At 39.7% G+C, this 25885-nt stretch overlaps 1 protein-coding gene across 2 annotated transcripts in view; it reads right to left on the reverse strand.

The window, feature by feature from the left end:
- Positions 1-11925, reverse strand: part of MITF (melanocyte inducing transcription factor) — a 276732-nt gene extending 264807 nt beyond the window's left edge. For both annotated transcript variants that reach the window (XM_074198754.1, XM_074198753.1), the window contains exon 1: positions 11802-11925. In XM_074198754.1, the coding sequence (XP_074054855.1) occupies positions 11802-11905 (104 nt within the window). In that variant the 5' untranslated portion in view covers positions 11906-11925. The remainder of the gene's footprint in view (positions 1-11801) is intronic.
- Between the last annotated feature and the right edge of the window lie 13960 nt (positions 11926-25885).

Genomic DNA, 25885 nt, shown 5'->3' on the forward strand with positions numbered 1-25885 from the left:
GACACACACACTAGGGATGCTGAGCCTGTGATTTCATCAGAATAGAAAACTCCTTCAATTAGTGGAGATCTGATAGAATACTGCAACAATTCCATAATTTTTACTTTTAGTGGGTTGCCTCTAGAGAGGAGAAATGACCTCTCCAGAGTCACACAGCTACCCTATGCTAGAGATAGATCTTGAACCCTGGTTTCCTGGCTTCTAAGGAGGATTCATTTTGCCTTATTACAGACACTAGGAATACAAAGACAAACTTAAGATAGTCCCTGTCTTCAAGGAGCTTACATGAGGGACAAGTTAAATATAGAGTATGTATAAAGAAATATATGAATTAAATGAAAGGCAATTTGATGGAAAAGGAACAATAGGCCTAACACCTAGGAATTGACCTTTAGAAAATGAATTACCTAAATACCTATTTATAATTTTTTAGACAGAATCAAGTTGTTTAGAGTTTAGTGAATTGCTATGGGAAATGTTAAGGTATAGATCTTTTTTTTTTATTTGTGTCATCTAAAGAAAAAAGATGTCACTGTCTGAGGGATGCCATATTTGGTGTCTGTTTTGGGGGTAGGTGGTGTGTGGGAGGGAAAGGTTCTCCTTTTTAAATTTCTCTACCCAGTTTGACCTTTATTAGTCGCTTAGACAGGAAGCATGACCTAGTGGGTAAAACACAGGACTGGGAGTCAGGAGTTCTAGTCTATTTTTTAAGCCATATTTAGGCTTAATTTTTAACCCGTATGTAGAATTATATGGAAGGGTGGAATAATTATTGGAGGACCAGCCAGGGGAACCAAGGACCAAGGATCAAGTTCTGCCTCTGCTGCTAACTTGCTGAATCATGTCTGGGCCTCAGCTTCCTCATTTGTAATATAACAGTGATATCCTCTGTCCTCTGTCATTATTTTCCACTGTTTCTATTTTTATTTTTTCTATTATTTTTTCCATTTTTTTACTGTAGGCAATCAAGTTTACAGAACTTAGGGGCAGCTAGGTGGCACAGTGGATAGAGTACTGGCCCTGGAGTCAAGAGGACCTGAGTTTTCATCCGACCTCAGTCACTAAATAATTGCCTAGCGGTGTGACTTTGGGCAAGTAACTTAACCCCATTGCCTTAAATAAAATTTTTTTTAAAAAAGAAAGAAAAAAAGATTATGGAACTTGCCCTGGATCACACAGCTAGTAAACGTTTGAGGTTTGAGACTGAATTTGAATTCAGGTCCTCCTGACTCCAGGGCAGGTGCTCCATGTCTTTACATATAGTATTTAGAATACATGCTAATGTGTTCTTTTTCCCAGAAGTAATTATTCCATACTAGGGATGAAACTAAATATATACATATTTCTATAATAAATTATATATACCCAAGTTTATATGTATCGATCTTCAGATACATACATACATACATAAGACACATACTATGCATGGGTGTTTACTTGTGTGAGTGTATGCAATGCAATACAATACCATAAAATACAACAAAATGCAATGGAATGCAATGCAAAATAATGAGCTGTAGCTTTTACAGGAGGAGACTACTTAGAAAAAGGAGCTAGAAAGAGAAAAGGAGTTTCTGTGCCTGGCTGGTTAGCAGGGGTGGGTGATGGAGACCCAGAGGCAAAGAAAAGAGTCTGCTATGCTTTAAAGCATAGTCCAGAGCAAATCTCTAAACTTACAGGTGCCTAAGGCAACTCTTCTTCATTAAGTCATAGATAAGATGCAATCTATATTGGTGGAGGGGATTCTCACACAGGAATTCAAAGAAATTCTTCCTGTAACCTCAAGGGTAGTAAATAATGGTTCTAAGGTCAATTCTAAAAAGGAAGTTAAAAGAATGAAAACAGGTTTAAACCTGGTCTTAGCAGGCAGATTTAACGATATTAGTTCAATATAAGAAAGGACAAACTTGAGAAAAATGTGAGATAGGGAGAGAAGTAAGAACACAGCCCAGCTTAGAGCTAGATGGTCATTTGTAGAGTAAAAAGGCTTAGGGTTTTCAGGAATGATGGGAATGCTATTTTCATGTACACCTATCTCAAGGGAATGGAAGCACCAGGAGGCCAGGGATTGTTTCAATGAAATGATACTTATTCACTACTTTGCCCAGGGAAGACTTCTCTTCTGGAGTATTGTGTTCACGTCTTAGTATCTCATTTTAGAAAGGATGCCCATGAACTGGAGGATGGCCAGAGAAGAGGACCTTGGGATGGTGAAAATCTTAAATCAGCTTCACAGGATCAGAGTCCTACAAAAATGAGGGAAAGCTGTAAAGTGACAGTTTCTATCAGAACAAACTTCCTAATGATTAGGGTTGAACCACAATGAAATTTTTAAGTTTCTCTTGGATTCTAGAAACTTGCTAAGCACTGGGAATTTAAAGAGAGAGAAAACAAGTAAAGAAAACAACAAAAAAACAAGCAATGGGGATATATAGAGAGAGATAAAATAAGTAAAGAAATCAAACCAAAAACAGAAAAACAAAAAAAACAGCAAACAATGGGAAAACAGAGATGAAGTAAGGAAAGAAATAAAAACCCAAAACAGAAAAAAAAAACCAAGCAGTGGGAAAAAGAGAAATCAAATAAGTACTCATTGTATGTAATTAGTAAACAAATAAATATTTATATACATTTTTTAAATCTACAAAAAACAAATAGAACTAAAAACAGAAAAAACAAAGAACAACAATAAAAATAACTAAGATTTCACAATTTACAGTTGGTCAAAGAGATTCGGAAACTATGACTTGGTCCACACTGTCGAAGAGGTTCTCAAGATGGTGCTTAGTTAGGTCTGTACTGCAGACCTTCAAACAGAAAGTAGAGGGTTGCCTTTGGGCTCTTTCTTGGAGCTGAGTCAGACTAGATAAAAATGCCCTGATTCTGGGTCTTCTTGTCTGCCCCTAAGTAGCCTATATTCTCTTCCTCTCAATACAAGCTTTTTTCTTGGGCTCAGATCAATCTATGGATAATCAATTAACATTTATTCCATGCCTATTATGTTTCAGTCACTGCTAAAGGTTGGAGATTAAAAAAGGGGGCAAAAGTGATCATTGTCCTCAAGGAGCTTACAATCTAATGTGCTAATTTTAAAAGGCAAACCTGATTATTTCAGGGAATGGAACAAACTCAGGGTTTATCTCTTTATCTCTCCTACTCATCAAGAGGGCAGCTAAATGACATTGAGTAGAACAGTGACTCTAAAAAGAGGAGGACCTGAGTTCAAATCTAGCAGTCATTTAACCTCTAAAGTCTCAGGTTCCTGCCTGCAAAATCGTGCTAAATCTCAGAGGAGGTACTGAGATAAAGCTCAAATGAAATAAATAAATGTAAAGCATTTGCCACATAGTAGGTGTTTGTTTCCTTCTTTTTCCTGTCATTATGAATTATAGTTCGTAATTAATTGAAGAGCACTTTGATCAACTGAAAATGGAGAAATCTTAGTGATTTTTGCAGGGTTTTTTTGTTTGTCTATGTATTTTGTCTTTCTTTATATCCCCAGGGCTTGGAACACAGCAGATGCTTAATAAAAGCTTTCTCACTTGAGTTACTACTGGGGGAGAGGATGAGCATTTATTAACCACCTACCGTACGCCAAGCAAGATCATTTACAAATAGTATCTCCTTTGAACCATTGGGAAGAACTCTAATATTTCTTTTTCATCTTCTTTCTCAATAAATCAAATGTTGTGTAATTTCACATCCATATAATAACCCATATGAGATGCTTTAAATTACTTGGAAAAAAATTATTTTAAACTCCATGTGTTTCCCCAAAGTGGGTAGTTTTTGAATTTAAATTATTCATAGCATCTTCTTAACTCTCCTCTTCAATGCACACACATTTAAAATTTAATCAAACACTCCTATAATTAACTTGTAATATAAATGCCTAACACAGAGGAAGGGGCCCCCCTCTGGGTCTCCACTTCCTAATCTGGAATAGGAAATTTTGGAGTGCATGATCCTGATGGTTCCCTTGGCTCAAACTCTAAGACTCTGGAGTCAAGTGGCTTGGGTTTGAATACTTCCTCTCATGCTTGTTGTAAGTTGGGTCTCAGTTTCCAAACCTGTAAAATGAGTGAGTTGGACTCAATGTTGTCTGAGGTCCCTTCCAGCTCCACATCTAGGGTCTTAGGACAATTTCACTGGCTGAAAAAAGTCTCTCTTGGTTTCCTTGGGTCCAATCAGAAAAATGTTGTTTCTTAGATGTTTCCTAGTTCTCCAAAAACAGGCTGTTCTGAAGCCGTCACCACCATGCAGTTGGAGGAAGAAGCTAAGCAACTTTGATTTGTCCCAAGATACATTTTTTTACACTGAGGTCCTGTTTCTGACTGTAAGTGCATGTGACCTGTTCTAAATAAAGGATATTTTCCACTTCTTGCACAACTGGAACAGATACCAACATCAGCCGAGCAAACTGCATTGTAACTCAAAGGGAATTATAAAAACCACTCAACACAGTCCATAAATAACTCATCTGAAAGGGGGAAGAGGAGGCCAGAGAAGAGGTATCTCCCAGAAGATAAAGCACCAAGTCACTCTCCAAGAACTCATTTAATCAAGTTTTTAATATAATCAAACTATTGAATCAATTTCTATAATGAAATTGAGAATATCAGGGGTTATAACATGGCAGATGTCCTAATCATTTCAATTCTAAAAGAACATTTTTCTTAATGAGGAGATAGGACATATTAGGTCCAATTCGTGCCCAGCTTCTTAACCTCCTCAGTGCCATGGACCCTCTTGGGTTGTAGAATGAGATCTAGTGACCTCTTATCAGAAAACTGTTAACACCTAAAGTAAAATGCATTATGCAAAGGAAAACAATTATATTTTCTAAATTATCTTAAAATTATAAAACAATTATATTTATTTTAAAAAATGAAGTGTTTGGACCCCCAGGTTAGATTAGAAAGAAAGCCTATTTTCCTCTCTAATGTGGGATAGCTAGACAGTGGACTGGATGCCAGGCTTAGAGTTAGGAAAACCTGAATTCAAACCCAATCTCAGATATTTATTAGCTATATGATCTTGGGTAAGTCATTTAAATGTTGACCACCTCAGTTTCCTCACTTGTAAAACAGTGATTAAAAAAACAGTACCAATTTCAAAAGATTGTTGGATGAAATGAGATAATAATTAGAAAGTGCTTAGTTAGCATAGTGTCTGTCATACAGCAAGCATTATATAATTGTTAGTCATTATTAAATTAGATCATCATTAAATTAGACCTGGACCTACAAGGAAAGTCTCTGAATCCTTTAAGGAGATGCAAAGTAAAAAATGATAAAAGAGATAAATCCAAAATTTTAGAGATGAAAGAAGATATAATCTGCTCTGACTCCCCTCATTTTAGCAATAAGGAAACTGAGGAGAAGAAAGGGGAAGTGACTTGCCCAAGGTCACTGCCCCCCCATTAGAAAATAAGCCCTGGGAGAGCAGGAATAGCTTCCTACCTATCTGTATGTTCCCAGCACTTAGCAGACATACAATAGAACTTAACAGATACTTGCTGAATGAATTTATAGCAAAATAAAGTTAATCAATAAGCCTTTATTAATCTCCTACAGTATGCTAAGAATTTTAGTACAAAAACAAAAACTAAACAGCACTATAAAAGAGATTATATTTCACATGGAAAGACAAGACATACACATATTATAATAATAATTAGAGATTATGTAGCATCTGATATTTTAAACTACTTTATACATATTAATATTAATAATAATATAATTTATGTTATAATATAATTTATATTTATTTATATAATATAAATATAAATTCTCACAACAGTTCTGAAGCATTATCATCTCCATCTTTATAGATGAGGAAACTGAGGCAGACAGAGGTTAACTGACTTGCCCAGGATCACACTGCTAGTTAGCATCTAAAGCTAAATTTGAACTCAGATTTTCCTGACTCTAAATCAGGGGTTCTATCCATTGAGCCATCTAGCTGCCTTAAAAATAAATAAAAATTCCCCATGTTGCAATTGAGGAAACTAAGGCAAAGAGAGCTAAGTGACTTGACCAAGGTCACAGCTGATAATTGAGGTTAGACTGGAATTCAGGTCTTTCTGATTCCAGGGCCAGTTCACTATCCATTATGCCACTGCCTGAAAGCATCCTAGGACATGCCCCTCACAGAGCCATAACTAGAGAGTTTGTTGCTCCAGTCAAACAACACAATGAACAAAGAAATGATGCTGAGGCAGCCAAGAGGGCTGGTTTGATGGGGAAAAAAACTTCACCAAAGGTACAGCCTTCAGAGGAAGAGCCACATCTGGCAACTTCCCATTTTAACAAATTATTTTTGCTAACGAGATACTTTGCTAAATTGTTTCTACACTACTGAAGGACTGCAAGTCGCTGTTAGTACCTTGTGGCAAAGCCCTAGTCAGCCTCTCCTAGTTCCATCTCTCTCCCCTGAGACAATGATTTGCCCAAGTTCACCTAGTATCCAAATTCAGGACTTTGCCATTGAACCATGCTGCTTATATCAAGCTTAGGAAAGGTTACTATGCAAATAAAACAAATTTAGCTCTTCCTCACCTCTGATGACCAGTGAGCAAAATAAACCAATACCTGAATTTGATAAAAGAGAAAAAAATTACAAGGTTAAGAGTTAATTAAACCAATTCTGAAAAATTAACTTTAAAAATATAAAAATACATGACTATACATGTATATCTATGTTGGATTACTTGCTAAAATGGGGAGCAGAAGAGAGTAGAATTCAAAAGTTTATAAAAAGATAAATGTTGAAAACTGTCTTTATATGTAATTGGAAAAAATAAAATATACATTTTAAAAAATGATTTTTAAAAGTCTATTAACAACTCAGAGCCCCTAACTTTTGAAAAATTAGCATCAGAAATATAGATTATTCAAATAACTATGAAAAATGGAGGGATGCTATCACATTTCACCATGTTGTTTTAAGCCCAAACATATAGACAGAGGGACTTGGCTGCTTAGAGCTCATTCACCAGTTCCCAATTTATTTCCCTGACTTTGCAAATGTGTGAATTCTGGGCTACTCTTGATATTCAGCACTTTTCCTCTGCTGCCATTCAGAATTCATTCTCAGGGACACACAAATGTTTAAACCATCTCTTTGGGCACGTCAAAGTGGAAAACAATTCTTTTCTTTATAAGGTTTTTTTTTTTTGGCTTCCTTTTACTCAAAACCAGTGACTTGGCATGTTGAATGTGACTTAATGGATTTTACATTAATCTAACCCAACAACTTAACACTCCTAAATATAAAGAGGCCTGGGTTGAAATAACAATTTATCTCCCTATTAAAAAAAATGAGTTGCTCTTGAGTTTAAGCCAAAATACAAATAAACACACATTTTCCAAAGCACATGATTTCTACAGAGATTGCAGTTACCTATTCATTGACTGTGAATTAGCAGAGATAATTCTTAATGTGATTTCTATTTTCCAATATTTCTAAATGTTACCAAAAAAAGAGAAAATAAAATGATATTTCATTAGCTATCTCATAGAGTTCTTGGAAGAAGTTCAGATGAAATAGACATTTTGAACATGACTAGAAGCACAGAACCCATCAAATAGATGGGTTCCAGCATAGCGAGGCTTTCTGGTGCCAGAGCAAATTCAATAGAACCTAGGAAGTCAGACATACTGGTCAGGTGTCCCTGGGACCTCAGTGGGGAAACTGAACCTCACAGTAGGGAAACAGGTTGGTAATAACAGGAACTTTAGGAGTAATAGTATGGAAAAAGGTAAAGAACTAGGGATGGCCACCCCAGGATAGTCAGCATGGCAGAAAACCTCCTTGGAGAAAAGCCATGTTCCTTAGGAGGCAGGCAATTCTCAACGCCCTGGGAAGGTCCTCCAAGCCCAGTCCAAATTACAGCTTCAAGAGAGATAGAAAGGTTAAAACAATCTAAGCTTCTGCTCTCTCTCCTGACTTGCCCAAGAAGGACTGATTAAAAAAAGAGAGAATGATGAAGGAAAAGGAGGATGAAAAGGAGAAGAAGGGAAGGAGGGAAAGAGAGAGAGAGGAAAAATAGAGGGGGGAAAAGAGAGAGGAAGAAAAAGAAAAGGAGAAAAAAGAGAGAAAGAAAAAAGGGAAAGAGAAAAAGAGAGAAAGGGGAAAAGAGAGAAGAAAAGGGAGAAAGCATAGAGAAAAAGAGAAAGAAAAAAGGACAAAAAAACAGCAAAAAAGAAAGAAAAAGAAAAGGGAGACAGAAAAGAGGAGAGACAGAGAGAGAGACAGAGAGAGAGAGAGAGAGAGAGAGAGAGAGGTACTAGGTAAAGTGAGATCAAAAAAAAGGGAGAAGGGAAGGGGGAAGCACCTTGAACAAGTAAGGCTCTGATAAAATAACACAACAGATGTAGATGACAATGCATTACAAAACTGCGGAAGGCTCCTAGGAGATTTTTGGCAACTTCAATGTACTTATTCACAGGTTCTATTTTGCTAGTTGGTTTCCAGAAACATGTGTCTGCTCCAGAAACAACCTTTGTGACAACTTTTTTCATCAAATTCCTCTACCCTTTGGCTCTCTTTCACTCCTTTTTCTTTCTCTCTTTTTTCCTCTTTTCTTTCTCCCTCTCTCTTTTTCTCCCTTTCTCTCTTTCTCTCTTTCTTTCTTTCCCTCCTCTCTTTCTTCTTCTTAACTCCTTCTTCTTAACTTCAATGTGTGATGCTCTTTACCCTCCCCCTCCCCCTAGCTGTACAGTGTTAGGGACAGAGATTGCTGTTTGTCCTTTGTTCTAGAAGACTCTAACAACAGGGAGAGGATGCCATGACTTAGATTTAAGGAAGGGGAAGTTAAGTAAGGGGAGACTGGGCAAAGTCACCAGCTTCAGCCTCTCCTCCAGAACCATCCCACAGGGATGAGGATGACTGGAGACGGCCCTGGATACAGTGGGACAGTTTGGCCTTTTTAAGCTAAGGTCTTTAACAGGTCTCTCCATGAATGCAAGCTGGTTGGTTGATCCATTATGGGACTGAATTAAATGATACCAACATTCAGAAATCGGATTCTGAAAAAGTGCAGGCCCCAGATCTAGTGCACACATCTCTGTAGAATGTGTGAGCTACTTGTGGAAAGGGGTAGTTGCCATTTTGGGAAATCTCCAATGCCTGGCATGTCCACTTCAATAAGTCTATCTCAAATTAAACTGAATTGGCAGTTTCCCAGATATGGTCTTCCCTTACGCTTTCAGATTCACATAATGTTATCTACTTGTCCTCATCAGAAATAAAATCCCAGTTAATCGACTTGTTCACGATTCCACATCTACAGAGAACCCCATCATGATTTCCTTCTCTTAGGCCATGTTTCATCACAGCCAAGAGAGCAAACGTTGCTGATCTTTTCATCCAAGGCTAGATAACAGCTCTAGATGAGATGACCCAACAATGCCCTTCAAAGAACATCATTCTGAATCCCTTTTCCCAACAGGAAACACACACACACACACACACACACACACACACACACACACACACACACAAACACATCTAAGCTCACCCCAAAGCTGGGTTGATATGCCTAACTAACCTCAGATGACATTTCTTTCCAATCTTCTTTTTAAGTATTTATAAACAAACTGATTCAGCAGCCCTGTGCTACTCACTGATTTCTCCTCTACAATTTGGATTCAGAAGCTTGCTAAATCCATCAGAAAAATAAATTCAGTCCCCGTTAGAACACAACCCAACCCCCTTCCTCTTCCAAATAATACCACAGCAGAAAGTGGCAGGGGTTAGACAATGTCCCTGGCTAGGTCGGGCTCACAGTACTGCGTGCCTCTTCCTCCGCCTTTCATTATCAGCCAGTTTCACATAGGACCCTACTAATAGTTTGGTTTTGGTTTTATTTGGGGGGGGGGGGGAAGCTGAAGAAAGGGAAAGGCAAGAAAGGAGAGCAGTGAAGAGCTAAAAGATTTTCAATAGCATCTTATCTTACAATTGAGAGCACAGGCTCAGCCTTTCTGGCCTCCATAGTCCCACTTTGTCAACAATGAGGGGGAGGGGAGGAGGGAAGGGAAGGTCAGATCAGAACTGTCAAATCAAAGGCAAAGATGCCAGATTTAAAAGGATGATCACTCGTTCTGTCCAGGAAAACTGGGAAAGGCTATAAAGGCGACAGCCAGGGGGGAGGAGGGGGGTTTCTCCATCCAAAGGGAAAGGAAATCATCCTTGCAGACTTGCTCCAAACCCCATTCCACCAGGGCAACAGTTTGCCACTTGGGGGGGGGGGGGGGTGAAATAAATAACACAACAAAATAGGAGACTTCAAAGTTGGGTCCCACCTTTGACCCCTTAAAGTCCAAAGACATCACTTTTCCCACATGTTGGTTGGACCTAACCATAGACAGGTAGGATGAGCCGTCCCCAGGGAGTTCTGAATGGAGGAAGGAACACACCTCGGAGATCTCAGACCCAAACTGGCTAATCTCACGTTAATCTTGCTACTCAAAAGGTGGAGAAGAGGAAAGCCGAAGCAAAACTCACCTGTAGGCTGCCAGGAGCGAGTTTTCCCAGAGGGGCAGGACTCCAGGGGGCTGCCGGGCAAGGAGCTGGTGGCCGCCCCCTTGCCACCCCTCCCTCCCACCCAAACCTAAGAGTAGGCTCGGTTCAGAGAGCAGACTTTCGGATCCTTCCATCACTCCCTCTCTTGGACTTTGGGGTCCGTGGCCCCACTTACACTCTGGAGGGGGGCGGGGTCTTGAGGCTGGACGTCTTATTAACTGGAGGATGCAAATCCCTAAAATCTCACCGAAGATTCTCACCCTCCCCAATGCCGGCGCTGGGTCTCCTGGCAGAATGGGGTGTCCTCCCCAGGGGACCCAGGACGGGAAGAAGTGTAGGGCAAGAGAATCCCCCCGGATGGGTGCTCTCTTTGCCAGGCAGCCAAGGGGTGGGGCGAGTGTCCCCCAGATGTAACCTCTGCCTACACATCCGGGGGTGGCCAGAGGGGATCTGAAGCATTTCAGGTAAGCATCCTCTCAGCGAAGGTGAGCCAACAAACCTCCCCGAGGAAAGGGGATACCCCAGACGTGCATCCTGCCAAAGAGGGGTCACGCAACCAGACCGAACCTCCCAGCTACACCCCCGCCCATAGTCATGCTTTCTACAACAAAGTGAGGGAAAGGCACCCCAGTTACGCCTCCTCCCTAGAGAAAAGGGGGAGACAGTGTCCGCCAGAGGTCCCTCCTCCGGGAAGAGGGGTGCGAGCACCCCAGTTATGCCTCCTCCCTAGAGAAAAGGGGGAGACAGTGTCCGCCAGAGCTTCCTCCTCCGGGAAGAGGGGTGCGAGCACCCCAGTTATGCCTCCTCCCTAGAGAAAAGGGGGAGACAGTGTCCGCCAGAGCTTCCTCCTCCGGGAAGAGGGGTGCGAGCACCCCAGTTATGCCTCTTCCCTAGAGAAAAGGGGGAGACAGTGTCCTCCAGAGGTCCCTCCTCCGGGAAGAGGGGTGCGAGCACCCCAGTTACGCCTCCTCCCTAGAGAAAAGGGGGAGACAGTGTCCGCCAGAGCTTCCTCCTCCGGGAAGAGGGGTGCGAGCACCCCAGTTACGCCTCCTCCCTGGAGAAAAGGGGGAGACAGTGTCCGCCAGAGCTTCCTCCTCCGGGAAGAGGGGTGCGAGCACCCCAGTTACGCCTCCTCCCTGGAGAAAGGGGGAGGCACCCCCGACTAGACAGCAGCGTGCTCTGCTGCCCAGAAGCGGGAGGCGCGCATCCCCGGGCAGGGTCCCCCAGGCGCGGGGGGCCCCGGGCAAGGGCACGGGGCGCCCCGCCGCGCTCACCTGCATTTCAGGGGCTGGCTCTTGAGCTCGTAGTAGGTCTTGGGCTCCTCGTGGAAGTCCTCCCCGACTTCGAAGTCCGGCACGATCCCCGACTCGGACTGCATGGCTGCGGCGGCGGCGCCCGGCCGAGGGAGCGCGGGCGGCGGGGGGAGCGGGGCGCGGCGGGGAGGGGCCAGCCGCGGCGCCCGGCGCCCCCTCGCAGTGCCAGCCACAGCCCGCGGCCTCCCCCGCCCGCCCGGGGCTCGCCGCCTTCCCCGGCTCCCCCCCGGGGCGGCCGGCCGGGGCGCCGGCCGGGAGCTGTAGTTCCACCCGGGGCCCCGCCGGCCCGGCGGCCCGGCGCGCGGCGGCCCCGGAGACTACGAGTCCCGGCAGGCGCCGCGGCCCGGGGCGACGTCGTGGACCCCGGCGCGTGCAACTCTTGTTTGGGCTCTTTGTCAATGTCAGGGGCGAGGGGCGCCCGGGCCCGGGCAGCGGGACCCCCCCCAAGGGCGGGCTTTCCCGACCAGAGGCCTTCCTCCAAGCCTTGCCGGTTTCCTGGGTGCTTTTTCCCCTTCCCCCCGCTTTTGAGCCCCCCTTGAACGTGACCGCCACCCCTCTCTCCTCCGGATCTCAACTTGTAAGGGAAAACCAAAGCTCCCCAAATAACGCAGGCGGAGACGACGGGCGCCCTGCTTCCGAACTGCCAGCTAGAGCAGGGAATGCCCGGAGCCACCCTAGAAGGCAGGGAAACCAACTTGGAAGGGAAACTTTGGTTGCAGGAGAAGAGCGGGGCTGTTGGCAGAGCGCCGGCGCCTCCTTCGCCTGGTGAAGCTGGCAGCGACCTGAGGCGGGGGCAGGGGGAGGAGATTCAGGAGGAGACCTGCAGTCCGGGGACGGGACTTGTTAGAGCCTGCTCCACCTGGTCTCACCCGCTGACCTTGGCCGAGTCCCTCCCGTTCTCTGGAACCCGGTTAGAAATGCAGGAGAGTGGGGGTGCAAGCACATGAATGGGGGGGGCTAAAAAGGGGGGAGGGGGAAACAGCAGCCAAGAAACCGGGGGGGGGGGTCGCAGCGATTAAGGGGGACTAGAGGACCCCTAAGGTCGCTTCCAATCATTTGGAATCTTAGGTGATGGAAAAAGATGGAAGCAGATTTGTGCATTCCTGCACCACCACCCCCTGCCCTGGGACTGGGCAGAGATGCCCGGTGGCACCTCTCCCAAGTGAAGCCGAGCTCCTCCACCAGACTGCTCCGACTGGCCTCAGGGACACCAAACTGCCTCCTTTCTTTCCCTTAGAAGTGACTTCAGGAAAGAGCGCCAGCTGTGGAGTCAGGAGGACCTGGGTTCAAATGTGACACTTAATGATGACCCAGTTGTGTGACCTTGGGCAAGTCACTTAACCTCAATGTCCTGCAAAAACCAAAAAAATGAAAAAAGTGACTTCAAGCATCATCTCTGACTAATTTACCTAGAGAACCCATCCCTCTCAGAGCCCGAATAAGCTGCCAGTTCATATCCTTTGTTTGGTTTCCAGATCCTGTATATTTATTGTCAGCCTTAAAGGAAGCTGGCAATAAGGGGAAGGGAGCAGTTATTAATCTGGGCCCATATCCCCAGCAGGCCCTATTGTAAGCACTTTACAAATATTTATCCTCACAGCAGCTTTGGGAGGTAGATGCTATTATGAGTGGAGGAAACCCAGGCAAGTGGAGACTGAGTGACTTGATCAGGGTTATAGGCTGGGCCAGTCAATGTCTGTTTTTATGAGTTGGGGAAACTGTATTGTGACTTGATCAGGTTTTGGCTGGGGGGGAAGTAAATTATTCATTGAGGAAACTGAGAGGAGAGGGTTATAGGCTGGGTCAGTAAATATCTGCTATCATTAGTTGGGGAAACTGAGGCTGGAGGAGATTAAGTGACCTGACCAGGACTGGACCAGTAAATATCTACTATTATTAGTTGGGCAAACTGAGGCAAAGGGAGATTAACTGACTTGACCAGGGTTATAGGCTGAGCCAGTAAATATCTGCTATCATTAGTTGGGGAAACTGAGGCAAGAGGAGATTAAGTGACTTGATCAGGGTTATAGGCTGGGCCAGTAAATATCTGCTATCATTAGTTGGGGAAACTGAGGCAACTGGAGATTGAAAGACTTGACTAAGGTTGTAGACAGGGTCAGTAAATAGCTGATATCATTAGTTGAGGAAGCTGAGGCAAGAGGAGATTAAGTGACTTGACCAGTGTTATAGGCTGGGTCAGTTAGTATCTGAAGATGGATTTGAACTCAGGTTTTCCTGATTTCAGGTCCAACCCTGTGCCACTAAATAGGAACTGGGTATTTTCCAGGGGCACTAGTCTATTTTAGGATTATTGATTTATAGCTGGGAGGGATTTTAGAGACCATCTATTTCAAACCCCCATTTTACAGAATGGAAAAAACCAAGTTCTGGAAATAGTGTCAACTTCAGCTAGTTAACAAAGCACCTACTATGTAAGCAATTGGAGATAATAAAGAAAGATTAAAGGCAGTCCCTGCCCTCAGGGACTTCAGCATCTAATCTGGGAGGCAAAATGCAAACAATTTAGTACAAATAAGATCTAGATAGGATAATTCAAAGGCAAGCAAAACCAAGTAGGCACCAGAATTGGGGGAAATAGGGAGAAACTTCTAGTAGAAGACAGGCTTTTTAACTGGGACTTGAAGGAAGCCCAAGGTCATACAATGAGTAAATAGCAGAGCCAGGATGCAAATCTAGCTCCTTTAATTCCAAATCCAGGGCTTTTCCCATGGCGTTTGATGCCTGGGAATCACATTTTCCCCCAATGGTGCTTACCTTCAAGAAGTTTCCATTCTATGATGGACTGATGTTTCATAAAACCACCTTTGTTGTCCTACAGTGACCTGCACCCCCCTTGCCCCCAGCCCTGCCTTTAATGCCTACTTAGTTGCCCTAAAAGCAAAAAGCATTTAATAAAATATTGGATATATGAATGAATTAATTTAGTTGAAATGCCCATCAAGGTCACACTCTAGGGTATGACCCACACCTTTGTTTGACCTTCTCATAATTTGATTTAAATTAGATTGTTTTACAATGGGGTGGATTTGTTTGTTAGATTTTTAGATTCCCAAGTATTGGAACTCTGGTAAGAAAAGCCAGTAGAAGAGAAGGGGACAAGGGGAATTAGTTGAGCTTTGAAACTCTAGAACACCATTTAAATCAGGGAATCTGTGACACTTCTTTCACAGGGTCATCCACATTTTTGGCTAAGGATGGGGTCTTGGATGACTCTAAATATGATCACTTTCTTCTATTTTAGCCTGCACTCCAAGGAGATTCTTTGGGGTTGAAATTTTCTCCATAACAAACCTCTGCTCCTTCAGGTAGGTTCCAGGAGGGCCCACTGTTGACCACTGATAAAAAGTTAAAAACCCCACAGATGGCAGTTAAAACCCTTCTCCATGGGGCAGCTAGGTGTGGAAGTGGATGGCACACCAGCCCTGGATTCAGGAGGACCTGAGTTCAAATCCAGCCTCAGACACTTAATAATTACCTAGCTGTGTGGCCTTGGGCAAGCCACTTAACCCCACTGCCTTGCAAAAGAAAAAAAACAACCCTTCCCCATTTCCATTTCACCAATGGATAAAGATACTGAAATAAATACCAGTCCAAAAGCCAGGAGGAACTTTTACAATAAATGATTTTATTGTAAAATATTATGGATTATACTCCCCAAAAGCCCAGTGATGGTGGTTTCATTGAAGGTCACCTGTTTCATTTCCTAAAAAAGGTAAATGCTAGGAAGACACAATAGATTTCCATCATAAAATCAGAAATTTAGAGCTGGAAGGGACCTCAGGGGTCTAATCCAATCCCTTCAATTTTACAGATGAAGACACTGATCATCCAAGCATGTCAAGCATGCAGCCAGTAGGCCTCATACAGCATTGCAACCTCCTAAATCCTGAACCAAATTAAAATATAATTAGGAAATATTAAACTAATAAATAAAAATACAATAAAACAAATTTAATGTTAATATGTGCTTTTCTAATTCAAAAATGCATGCCTAAGGATCCTTAAGTACCATTTAGTGACGCCCATTTCTACTTAAGTTTGTCACCGCTCTTATAGAGGATACTCTGCCAGGCATCATGGGCACACTCATACATAAACATAATCCCTGCCCTCTTGGAATTTACAGTCTAGTTGAAAAGATAAAACATGTAGCTTTAAAGATCAATAATATGAAAAAGTATTTAGTTGTTTTGGTTTTTTTAAATGAAGCTTTTAGAGAATCTCTGTCTGCATGGAATCTCTCTTCCATATTGGACTCTTCATAGATCTTCCTTTGAACTGAATAGGAGAGTATATTGATTGGATTTGGGGCTTTATGGAGTGCTACTTCAATGACTGTCAACCCTGCCACAAAAGGCCATTTTTTTTGACACAAATTTTCTGAGAATATCAGCAATGTGGTTATAAATCTCAGCATACCACTTTCTGTGAAGAAACATAGCTACGGAGCAGCTAGGTGGCACAGTAGATAGAGCACAGGCCCTGGAGTCAGGAGGATCTGAGTTCAAATTTGAGCTCAGACACATAATAATTACCTAGCTGTGTGACCTTGGGCAAGTCACTTAAGCCCCACTACCTTGTAAAAATGAAAGGAAGGAAGGAAGGAAGGAAGGAAGGAAGGAAGGAAGGAAGGAAGGAAGGAAGGAAGGAAGGAAGGACAGAAAGAAAGAAAGAAAGAAAGAAAGAAAGAAAGAAAGAAAGAAAGAAAGAAAGAAAGAAAGAAAGAAAGAAAGAAAGAAAACAGTTACACAAGATCCAGAAAGCAATGGAGGGAAACTTGACAGTTGAAGAATGTCAACAGCATGTTTCCAACAATAACCTACCTGTAAGAAGTAATATAAAGATTTAAATTATCAGAAAAGAAGGTGGGTAAGGGGTGTAATGGAAATTGGGATGTCAAAGGTCAACAGCATGAGCTCTTACAATAGAATGTAAGCATCACAAGATGAGAGAGTATGGATGTGATGGGCTGAGCTAAATGATGTTTCCCAAGATGCATTTTGTCACACCTGTTCTGTGGCTACTCTGATCTTTCCTCTAATGAAGATGAGTATAAATGTTTGATGTTCAGGCATTGCAGAAAGAGAGGGAAAATGAGAAGAGATGAGAATGCATTGTTTGAGGAATTATGAGCAGACAATTTGGCTAGAATAAAGGCTTCATATGGGGAAGCAGAAAAAAGTGAGGATAAATATGAATATTGTTTTGCTTGTTTTTTCCCAATGATTCTGCATCATAAACGTAATATCCCTAACAAACAAGCAATGAAATGTTAGTAAATATCTAGTGTCAGTCAGTGGATCCTGGGTATATGAAGACAAAACTGAAAGAGTCCCTGCCATCAAAGAATGTGTATCCTTATAGTGGAGATTATAAACAATACAAAAATGAAGAATAGAATTCCAGGCATAACTAGAAATGCCAGGATCACATTCTGATAAAAATAAAAAATAAACTTTAACAAAATACTTATTTGCTCTGATACATCTTATTCTGATACTCTTTTCCATCTTTATAGAGTGTAAGCTCCTTAAGGTAAAAAGTTGTTGGTTTTAATTTTAGTCTCAATCCAGAAAATTTACAAAGTGCTTTGAACAAAGTAGATTTATAATGAACATTTATAGAATTGAACTGTGCTGTCTTTTAAAAGGATTACTGTTTTGTTTTGTTTTTACATTATAAATATTTATAGATTATTTCCCAGTTCTTGAAAAGACTCTTGTAACAAAATAAAACAATTAAGTAATAATAAAGTAATCTCATCTGAAAGCTGAATCTGTAACATTGTTCCTCAACCTTTCTATTTTTTCTTAAATTAACAGAAACCTATTTTTTTATCCTGCATCCCACTGGGGAAAAGGGGGGGGGAACTTCTCTTAGAAAATATGCATAGTTAAAAAATAAATTCTCTCTGTAGTTACATACATATAAATAAATCTGCATGTATGTACTTAGATGTGTAGTTACATATTCATGTGCATTTGTGTATATATGTGTATACACATGCAACACACACACACACACGTGTGTGTGTATGTGTGATTCTATACCCAAAATCCCTCACCTCTCTGTAAAGGGTAACATGTTTCTTCATTGGTCCTCAGGAATCTTGGATGGCTGTTGTACTGACCCAGTCTTACATAATAATTTGTAATTTCTTTTTTGCAGTGTTGCTGTAATTGAATAATTATTCACCTGTTTCTCCTCATTTCATACTTCATCAATTTATGGAAATCCTCAAAATTATTTATTTGTATAATTTTGATATAGTATACTCTTCTGATTCTGCTTACTTCATTTTGTATAAGTTTATGTCTTTCCATGCCGTTATGAAATCACTGATACCTCATTTCTTATAGCACAGTAGCATTCTTAACGCTTTCATTTATTAAACCATTCTGAAATTATTGGACATCCTCTCAGTTTCCAAGGGGTTTTTGCCACCACACACACACACACACACACACACAAAATGTTACAAACATTTTCATGAATAAAGGACTATTTCCTCTTTTTTAAAAATTATTTCTTTTGGATATAGGTCTGATACAACAAGGTCAAAGGTCATGGATTGTTAGTATTTTTCCAAATTGCTTTTCAAAATGGTTATTATACCCACTCAGAGTCCACCAGCAGTGCTTTAATATGCCTGCTTTCCCAGAACCCTTGCAACATTTGTCATTCTCCTTTTTTTGTCATCATTGCCAATCTTGATGGATGTGAGATGGAATCTTAAAATTGTTTTAGTTTCATTTCTTGAATTAGTAGTGACTAGGAGCATTTTTTCACCTGACAAGAGAGAGCTTTTTTCACTGTTCCTAGGCTTAGACTATTTATTGATTAATGAATAGCTCTTTTTCTTATAAATTTGAACCATTTCCTTGAATGTCTTTGAAATGAGACCTTTATCTAAAATCTTGCTACAGGGATTTTTTTCCCCCACTTGATTGTTCCTCTTTTAATCTTAGCTTTGTTGGATTTTTTTTGCATGCAATTTATATAATCCAAAATTATCTCTTTTGTCTTCTGTGATCCTCTCTGAAAATTATGTTGCTATTATTTTTCCACAATTGTATATTTGTCTTCGAATTCTACTCTCTTAGCTCTGTATAACTTCTTGTCTTCCAGATTTCCTTTTCTTTTTATTATTTCTCATTTCTGTGTCAAAAATATTCTAATACTTTCTACTTTCAAATACTCAAAATGTGTATGTGATCTCACTGATCTCAATATCCTTTCCAATAATGCAGATTACAAGCCATCTCTATATGCCTATCAGCCCTCTCCCAATTATTGGACCTAGAGGTTGTTCCTTATTTTTTCATCATTACAAACAAAGAAGCTACATTTTGGGGGGAAGAGAGGTATCTTTTTTTAATTAAAAAATCCTAGAGAAACTTAGGAAGTCTTATATGAACTGACAGTGAAATGAACAAAATTTAGGGAACAATTTCTACTATAAAAATAACATTGAGAAGTCAAGCACCATGGAAAGATTTTATTATAATCAACCATAATTCCAGAGGATGATGATAAAGAATACTTTTCACTTGCTTATTCATGGTCATTATGAAAATTTATTTTGTTGATTATGCATATTTTTCACAAAAATTTTGACTTGTATATTTAGTTTTCCCAATGGGGTAAAGGAGACAAAAAATGAATGCTTATTATTTAAAAAATAAATCCTACCTCCACTCCTAACTCTAATGCTAATCGTAGTAATGGGAGGGACCATTGAGTTAAAAAACATATTAGCTATATCAGATTGCTTGTTATCTTCCAAAGAGGGAAGGGAAAGGAGGAAGAAAAAATTGTAACTCAAAATTTTACAAAAATGAATGTTTATGTTTTTTTTCCCTTTTAGTTCTTATTCTTCTTTTACAATATGGCTAATATGAAAATATTTTAAGTATGATTGTACAGATAAAAAGCTATATCAGATCAGTCAATGTCCAGGGAGGGGAAAGGGAAGGGAGGGAGACGGAAAAATGTGAACTCAGAAGCTTACAAAATGATGAATGCTGAAAACTATCTTTGCATGTAATTGAAAAAAAATTAAATAACAAATCATGAATATTGAAAGCTATCATTTTACATAATTGGAAAAAATGCTATTAAGATAAAAAAATAAAAAAAGAGTATAGTAGGTTTATAAATTCTTATTCTACACTGAGATTGCACTCTAAAGAGATTACAACAATTTACATAGCCTCCAATGATATGACAGATTGCCTGCTTTCCCACAATTTAGGTAGATTAGACCAGAGTTAGCCAGATAAAAATTTAATTGGGGAAATATTTAAGAAAATAAATAAAAATACAACTAAGCTTAGAATTCGTGGTTTTCTAAGTCAGAATGAGCCCACAGAGATCCTTATGTACCATTAAGTGACTCCATTTCCATTTGAATTTGACACCACTGAATTAGACTCCACACACAAAAGACATTAATAAAATTATTTTTTAAATATTCAAATGAATCTGCTTGTCTAAATTATGGTGTATATCTTGTTTGTACATACTATTTGCATGTTGTAAACTTTATTTGATTTTGAGCTCCTTGAGAGCAAGGACAATCTTTTAATCTTTCTTTGTATATTCAGGACTAAACACTCTGTCTGGCCCACACTAGGGCCTTATGAAATAGTAGTTGATTGACATTCCTCTACCAATGCATATCATACCCCAACCATGTTTGCCCATTCGATTCTATTTGTGTCCATAAACTCCATAAGCTGGAGAGGAATGAGTTGAAGGAGGAAGATTCCAACTACCCTATACAAAGTCATCTTTTCTTTCTCCTGATGTCAAGGGATAACCAATAGATTATATTAAAAAGAGAGTCAAACATAAAGAGAGAAGAAACAGACAGAAAGAGAGGATAGAGGGAGAGCAAGAAATAAGAACAAGTGCGTGAAAAACAAACAAATTGACCAAAAAATAAGAAGCTTTGGAAACCAAAACTTTTCTAGAACTCCTGGCTAAAGAATAATCTACTGTATGTGGATGCAAAAAAAGATGGACTCAGGTTAGCACAGATGAAAACATAAAGCCAAAAAGTAAGTTATAACTTGGCAAAATGTGCTGGAGCCACCTCCTACTGGCTCAGAAGAGATTGTTAAATTTTCATTGTGAGCATTTACACCTGGAAATTGGCAAATGCTGCAAATTAGGGCCTTATTTCCTATTTGGTTGATTGGCTTGACAAGCCTTGGCAAATACAAGGCTCCTAACACTCCCATGGGGCAGAACCAGATTGAAATATTATTGGGAAATATTGACCAAAATAAATAAAACATAGGAGCAGCTAGGTGGTAGATAGAGCACCAGCCCTGGAGTCAGGAGTACCTGAGCTCAAATCTGACCTCAGACACTTAATAATTACCTAGCTGTGTGGCCTTGGGCAAGCCACTTAACCCCATTTGCCTTGCAAAACCTATAAATAAACAGATAGATAAATAGATAGATAGATAGATAAATTGATTAATTAATAAATTAATAAACATACAAACAAATAAATGAATGAATAAATAAATAAATAAACAAATAAATAAAACACAATAGGACATAGATAATGTTAACATATGGGGTTTTTTAATCAACCTGTGGTCCCAGGGATCTTTATATACCAATTTAGTTTCCTCTATTTCCAGTTGATTTTGACTTCTGATCCAGAAGAAAATATTGATAATACAGATTAAAGTGAGAAGTGCATTCTGTGTGTGGTTCTTTGGCGATGTCCAAATGTGGTTACTTAACTCTCATGTACGTGATCGTGTGGCCTAGAATAACTAGGTATGTGGCGATAACTAGTTTATTTAAATTCACTCAGTGGCCATCAATCAAATTGCCAAATCTTTCTAACCCTAAGGCAAGTGTCTAAGGTCTGTTTGGATTGCTGACCCTTTGGATTATGGTAGGAGAGGCCTGTCTCACTAATGAAATCACAGATTTCATACATTGAGCTTATTATTTTTTTTCACCTACTCTGTGAAGTAGTGTAAGTTTTATTAACTCCACTTAAGAAGACGAAGGAATAACCTCATAGAGGTTACGTAATTTGCCCAAGTTGAGTTGCAGCTAGGTATGGAACTCACCTTCCCAGTTTAAATGTCGTCTCTGATACTTGTTAACTTCGTGACCCTGGGCAAGTCACTTAACTTTATTTGACTCAGTTTCCTCATCTTTAAATGAGCTGGAGAAGGAAAAGGCAAGAAAACCTTAAATGGGGTCAAGAAGAGTCAGACACAAGCAAAATAACTCAAGTTTTGACCGAAATCGGTTAAAAACCAACATAGCACACCCATACCTAAAAAAACTCCATATGGATTCACAACTTATACATAAGAATTGACATAATAAATCAAATTAGAAAAGCAAGAAAGAAATTATCTTTCAGATCCATAGAAGAAGAGTTTATGGATAAATAAATGATGGAGAGCATTATGTAGGCAATTTTGATTACAGAAAACTGAAAAATCATTGCACAGTCAAATCTTGTAGTAAAATTTAAAAGGGAAAAGGTAATTGGGGGAAAAATCTGCAACAAATGTCTCTGATAAAGTACTCATTTCTAAGATATATGAAGAATTTATTCAAATTTTATAAGATTGAGTCATTTTTTAAAAAATTTTTATTTATTTAAGGCAATGGGATTAAGTGACTTGCCTAATGTCTCAAGGGCAATTATTAAGTGACTGAGGTCACACTTGAACTCAGATCCTCCTGATTCGAGAGTTGATGTTCTATCCACTGTACCCTCTAACTACTCCATAAGAGTCATTTTTAATAGGTAAATGGTCAAATGATATGAATTGACAGTTTTCAAAGAAATCAATATAAGCTACTGTCAATTACTGGGGGAAATGCTATAAATCATTAATAATTTTTTAAAATGTAAGTTAAATCAATTCTGAGGTTTTTTGCCACATTCATTAGGTTAATAAAGATGTCAAAAGAGGAAAATAACCAATGTTTGAAAGGTTGTAGGAAAACATACACAAGAACATGATTAATGGAGCTGTGAATTGATCTAGTGATTCTGGAAAACACTTTAAAATGATGCCCCCCAAATGACTAAACTGTCTGTACTCTTTGACCTAGCTATACCTATACTCTTTGACTTAGCTATACCACTCCTAAGCCTAAAATTCTGCTCCTACCCTCTCACAAAATCAAAGAATAAGAGAGCCTACATGTATAAAAATATTTATCTCAGTTCTTTTCATGGCAGCCCTGAATTGAAAACTAAGGGAGTGTATTGTTGGGGATTGGCCATGCAAAGTGTGGTTTATGACTGTACTGTAATAATATATAGCTAGAAAAAGTGACAAAAATGAACAGTTTCAGAGTAAACTAGGAAGAAGCTGGGCAGAGTGAGCAGAAATAAACTTACAATTTATATGATGATAACTTTAGAGAGTAAAACAAACTTTGAAAAACTTAAGAACTTTGATGGACCATAATTCCAAAAGAAGATGAAGCATGCCACTCAACTCCTAGCTAGAGAGGTGATACATTTAAAATGTAGGCAGAAACATACATTTCTGGAGCTGGACAATGTGGAAATTGTTTTGTTGAATTATTAATTATTTTTGGTTTTTACTTGTTTGTTTTATTAAGTTCAGTTAAGGGAGGAGTGGTGTAAGGGAGATTTTTTTTTAATCCAAAATCTGAAACACTGTCCTCCTATCAGGCAATTTCTAGATCAGACAGAATGGCCTTTGTTCAGCATTTGGAGGTCTTACAAGTTTGTCCTCTATTCTTTGGTCCTTATTCATTTGAATGAATTTGTTGAGACACAATCTGGACCTATCTGATAGTGATAGTATGGTGATAAAAAAAAATCCTCCCAACTTGTTAAGGAATGGCTAGGAGGCCCATTAGGAGTACTGTGCTAGAAAATAGACAGAAATACACCTAACACTTGTGAGGAATTAGAAAATCAAAAGCTATAATAAAGCAAAATATAGAAGTATCTAATAAAATAAGTGTTAGAAGAAGCAATCTACAATGTCCTTGCCTTCCAATATCAATAAGGATAGATTGTGAGAATCTTTCAAAAGATAAGTGCCCTTTTATATTTATATACACTTACATACATAATAAATAGATAATTATATTTAAATATATTTATATATTTATAATTATATATAAATATATACTTGCATATTTATCAATGCTTAGATAACATACAATATAAAAATATACACATATACACACATATACATGTATATATACGTGTGTGTGTGTTTGTGTGTGTGTGTGTGTGTGTGTGTGTGTGTGTGTGTGTGTGTGTGTGTGTGTGTGTTCTTTCCTGGAAAGGAAATTGGAGAAAAAATTTGTAACCTCCTTTCCAAAAATACCCAATTGCTTAGAGATGCCTCACCTTTTTTTGTGTGACCTGATTCCCTTTGACATTCTGATAAAAACTTTGGTACCCTTCTCAGAATGTTTGTTACTTATATTCATGACTAAAAGAAAAATTAAACTGTAATTAGAGGTTAGTAAAAAATATAGATTTTTCCCATTCCAGTTCATGAATTTATAGCTACAGAGTTGAGAAGCCCTTACTTAGATTAAGCACTCAAAGACAATGTTGGAGAGAGGGGAGATGGAAATGAGGAAAGAGAGGGCTTAACTTCTTTTGACAGGAGATGGGTGAAAATAAATCAGAGATTTTCAGAGTTGGGAGTGATCATAGAAGTCATCTTGTCCAACCATCGTCCTGGATAGATGACTTCCTAGTGAGTATCCAGGACAAAGATGAAGCTTCTGAGAAATTACTTTTAGTAATGAGAAAGTCACTACCTTAAGCTGTTCCATTCTAGATTAACCACAACTGTTGTGGTTGTTGAGCAAATGAGCAAGATTGAATTTTGGGAATCAGCAGTGGATCATCAGATGGTACTCAGATAAAATATGGAAATAACTCCAACACACTATTCCAAAAAGATTCACATTAGTCACAAATAAGAATACTGTAGAGTCATTTAAATCACATATTAATAAGCTTGTTTTGAACTCACCATCTGAAGCAGGTATTGTTCCTTTTTTATAACAATAGTGATCTAATCAGCATAGTTTAAAATAACTTGTGAAGGATTCAGAAAATGGAGGACTATGTAGAACTGAGAGGCTGTTTACTCAAATGACTGTGACCTTATGCTATGGCTGTTCCCTATCCAGTGATGAAGAATCTCCACCTGTCTATGCCCATCATCTTGTCTTTGTCCTCCAATAAAGTCAATTAGAGAGGGTCAATCAATATGCTGGGGGAACCATTCCTCAATTTTTCTGGACATTTCAAATATACCAATCCAGCCTTCTGGCTCTATATTCTCCTTATTTAATCAGCCCATCTTTTTTTTTTTTAACTTCTCATATATGTAAGAGCCTAGGCTCACATCCTGATTCTGTCACTTATTTTTTTTTGGGGGGGGTTAGGTTTTTGCAAGGCAAATGGGGTTAAGTGACTTGCCCAAGGCCACACAGCTAGGTAATTATTAAGTGTCTGAGACCAGATTTGAACCCAGGGGCTCCTGACTCCAGGGCTGGTGCTTTATCCACTGCGCCACCTAGCCGCCCCTTTTGTCACTTATTAAAAAGGGAAAGGGAGAAAGAGTGGAAGAGGAAAAGAGAGTAAGAGGGAGAGAGGGAAAAGGAACAGAGGAGGAAAAAGGGTAAAAGAAAAGGAGAAAAAAAGAGAGGAAAGTGAGGAAGAAGGAAAAAAGAAAAGGAGAGAGGCATAGAAAGGAGAGAAAGGGGAAGGGAGGAGAGAGAGAGAGAGAGAGAGAGAGAGAGAGAGAGAGAGAGAGAGAGAGAGAAGGAGTAGAGGAAGGAATGAGAAGGGAGAAAAAAATCAAAATATTTTGGAGTTGGAAGATTAGTTACCCTCTAGACTAACCCTACCAGTCCTGCCCCATTTATGGATGGCAGATCTGAAATCCAGAGTTTGACTTGCCAATGTACCTAGTTAGTAACAGCACTGGGATTAATCAATTCTCCTGATTAACTCATTG

Source organism: Macrotis lagotis, chromosome 8 (assembly GCF_037893015.1).
Source record: "Macrotis lagotis isolate mMagLag1 chromosome 8, bilby.v1.9.chrom.fasta, whole genome shotgun sequence".
In the NCBI taxonomy this organism is placed as follows: domain Eukaryota; kingdom Metazoa; phylum Chordata; class Mammalia; order Peramelemorphia; family Peramelidae; genus Macrotis; species Macrotis lagotis.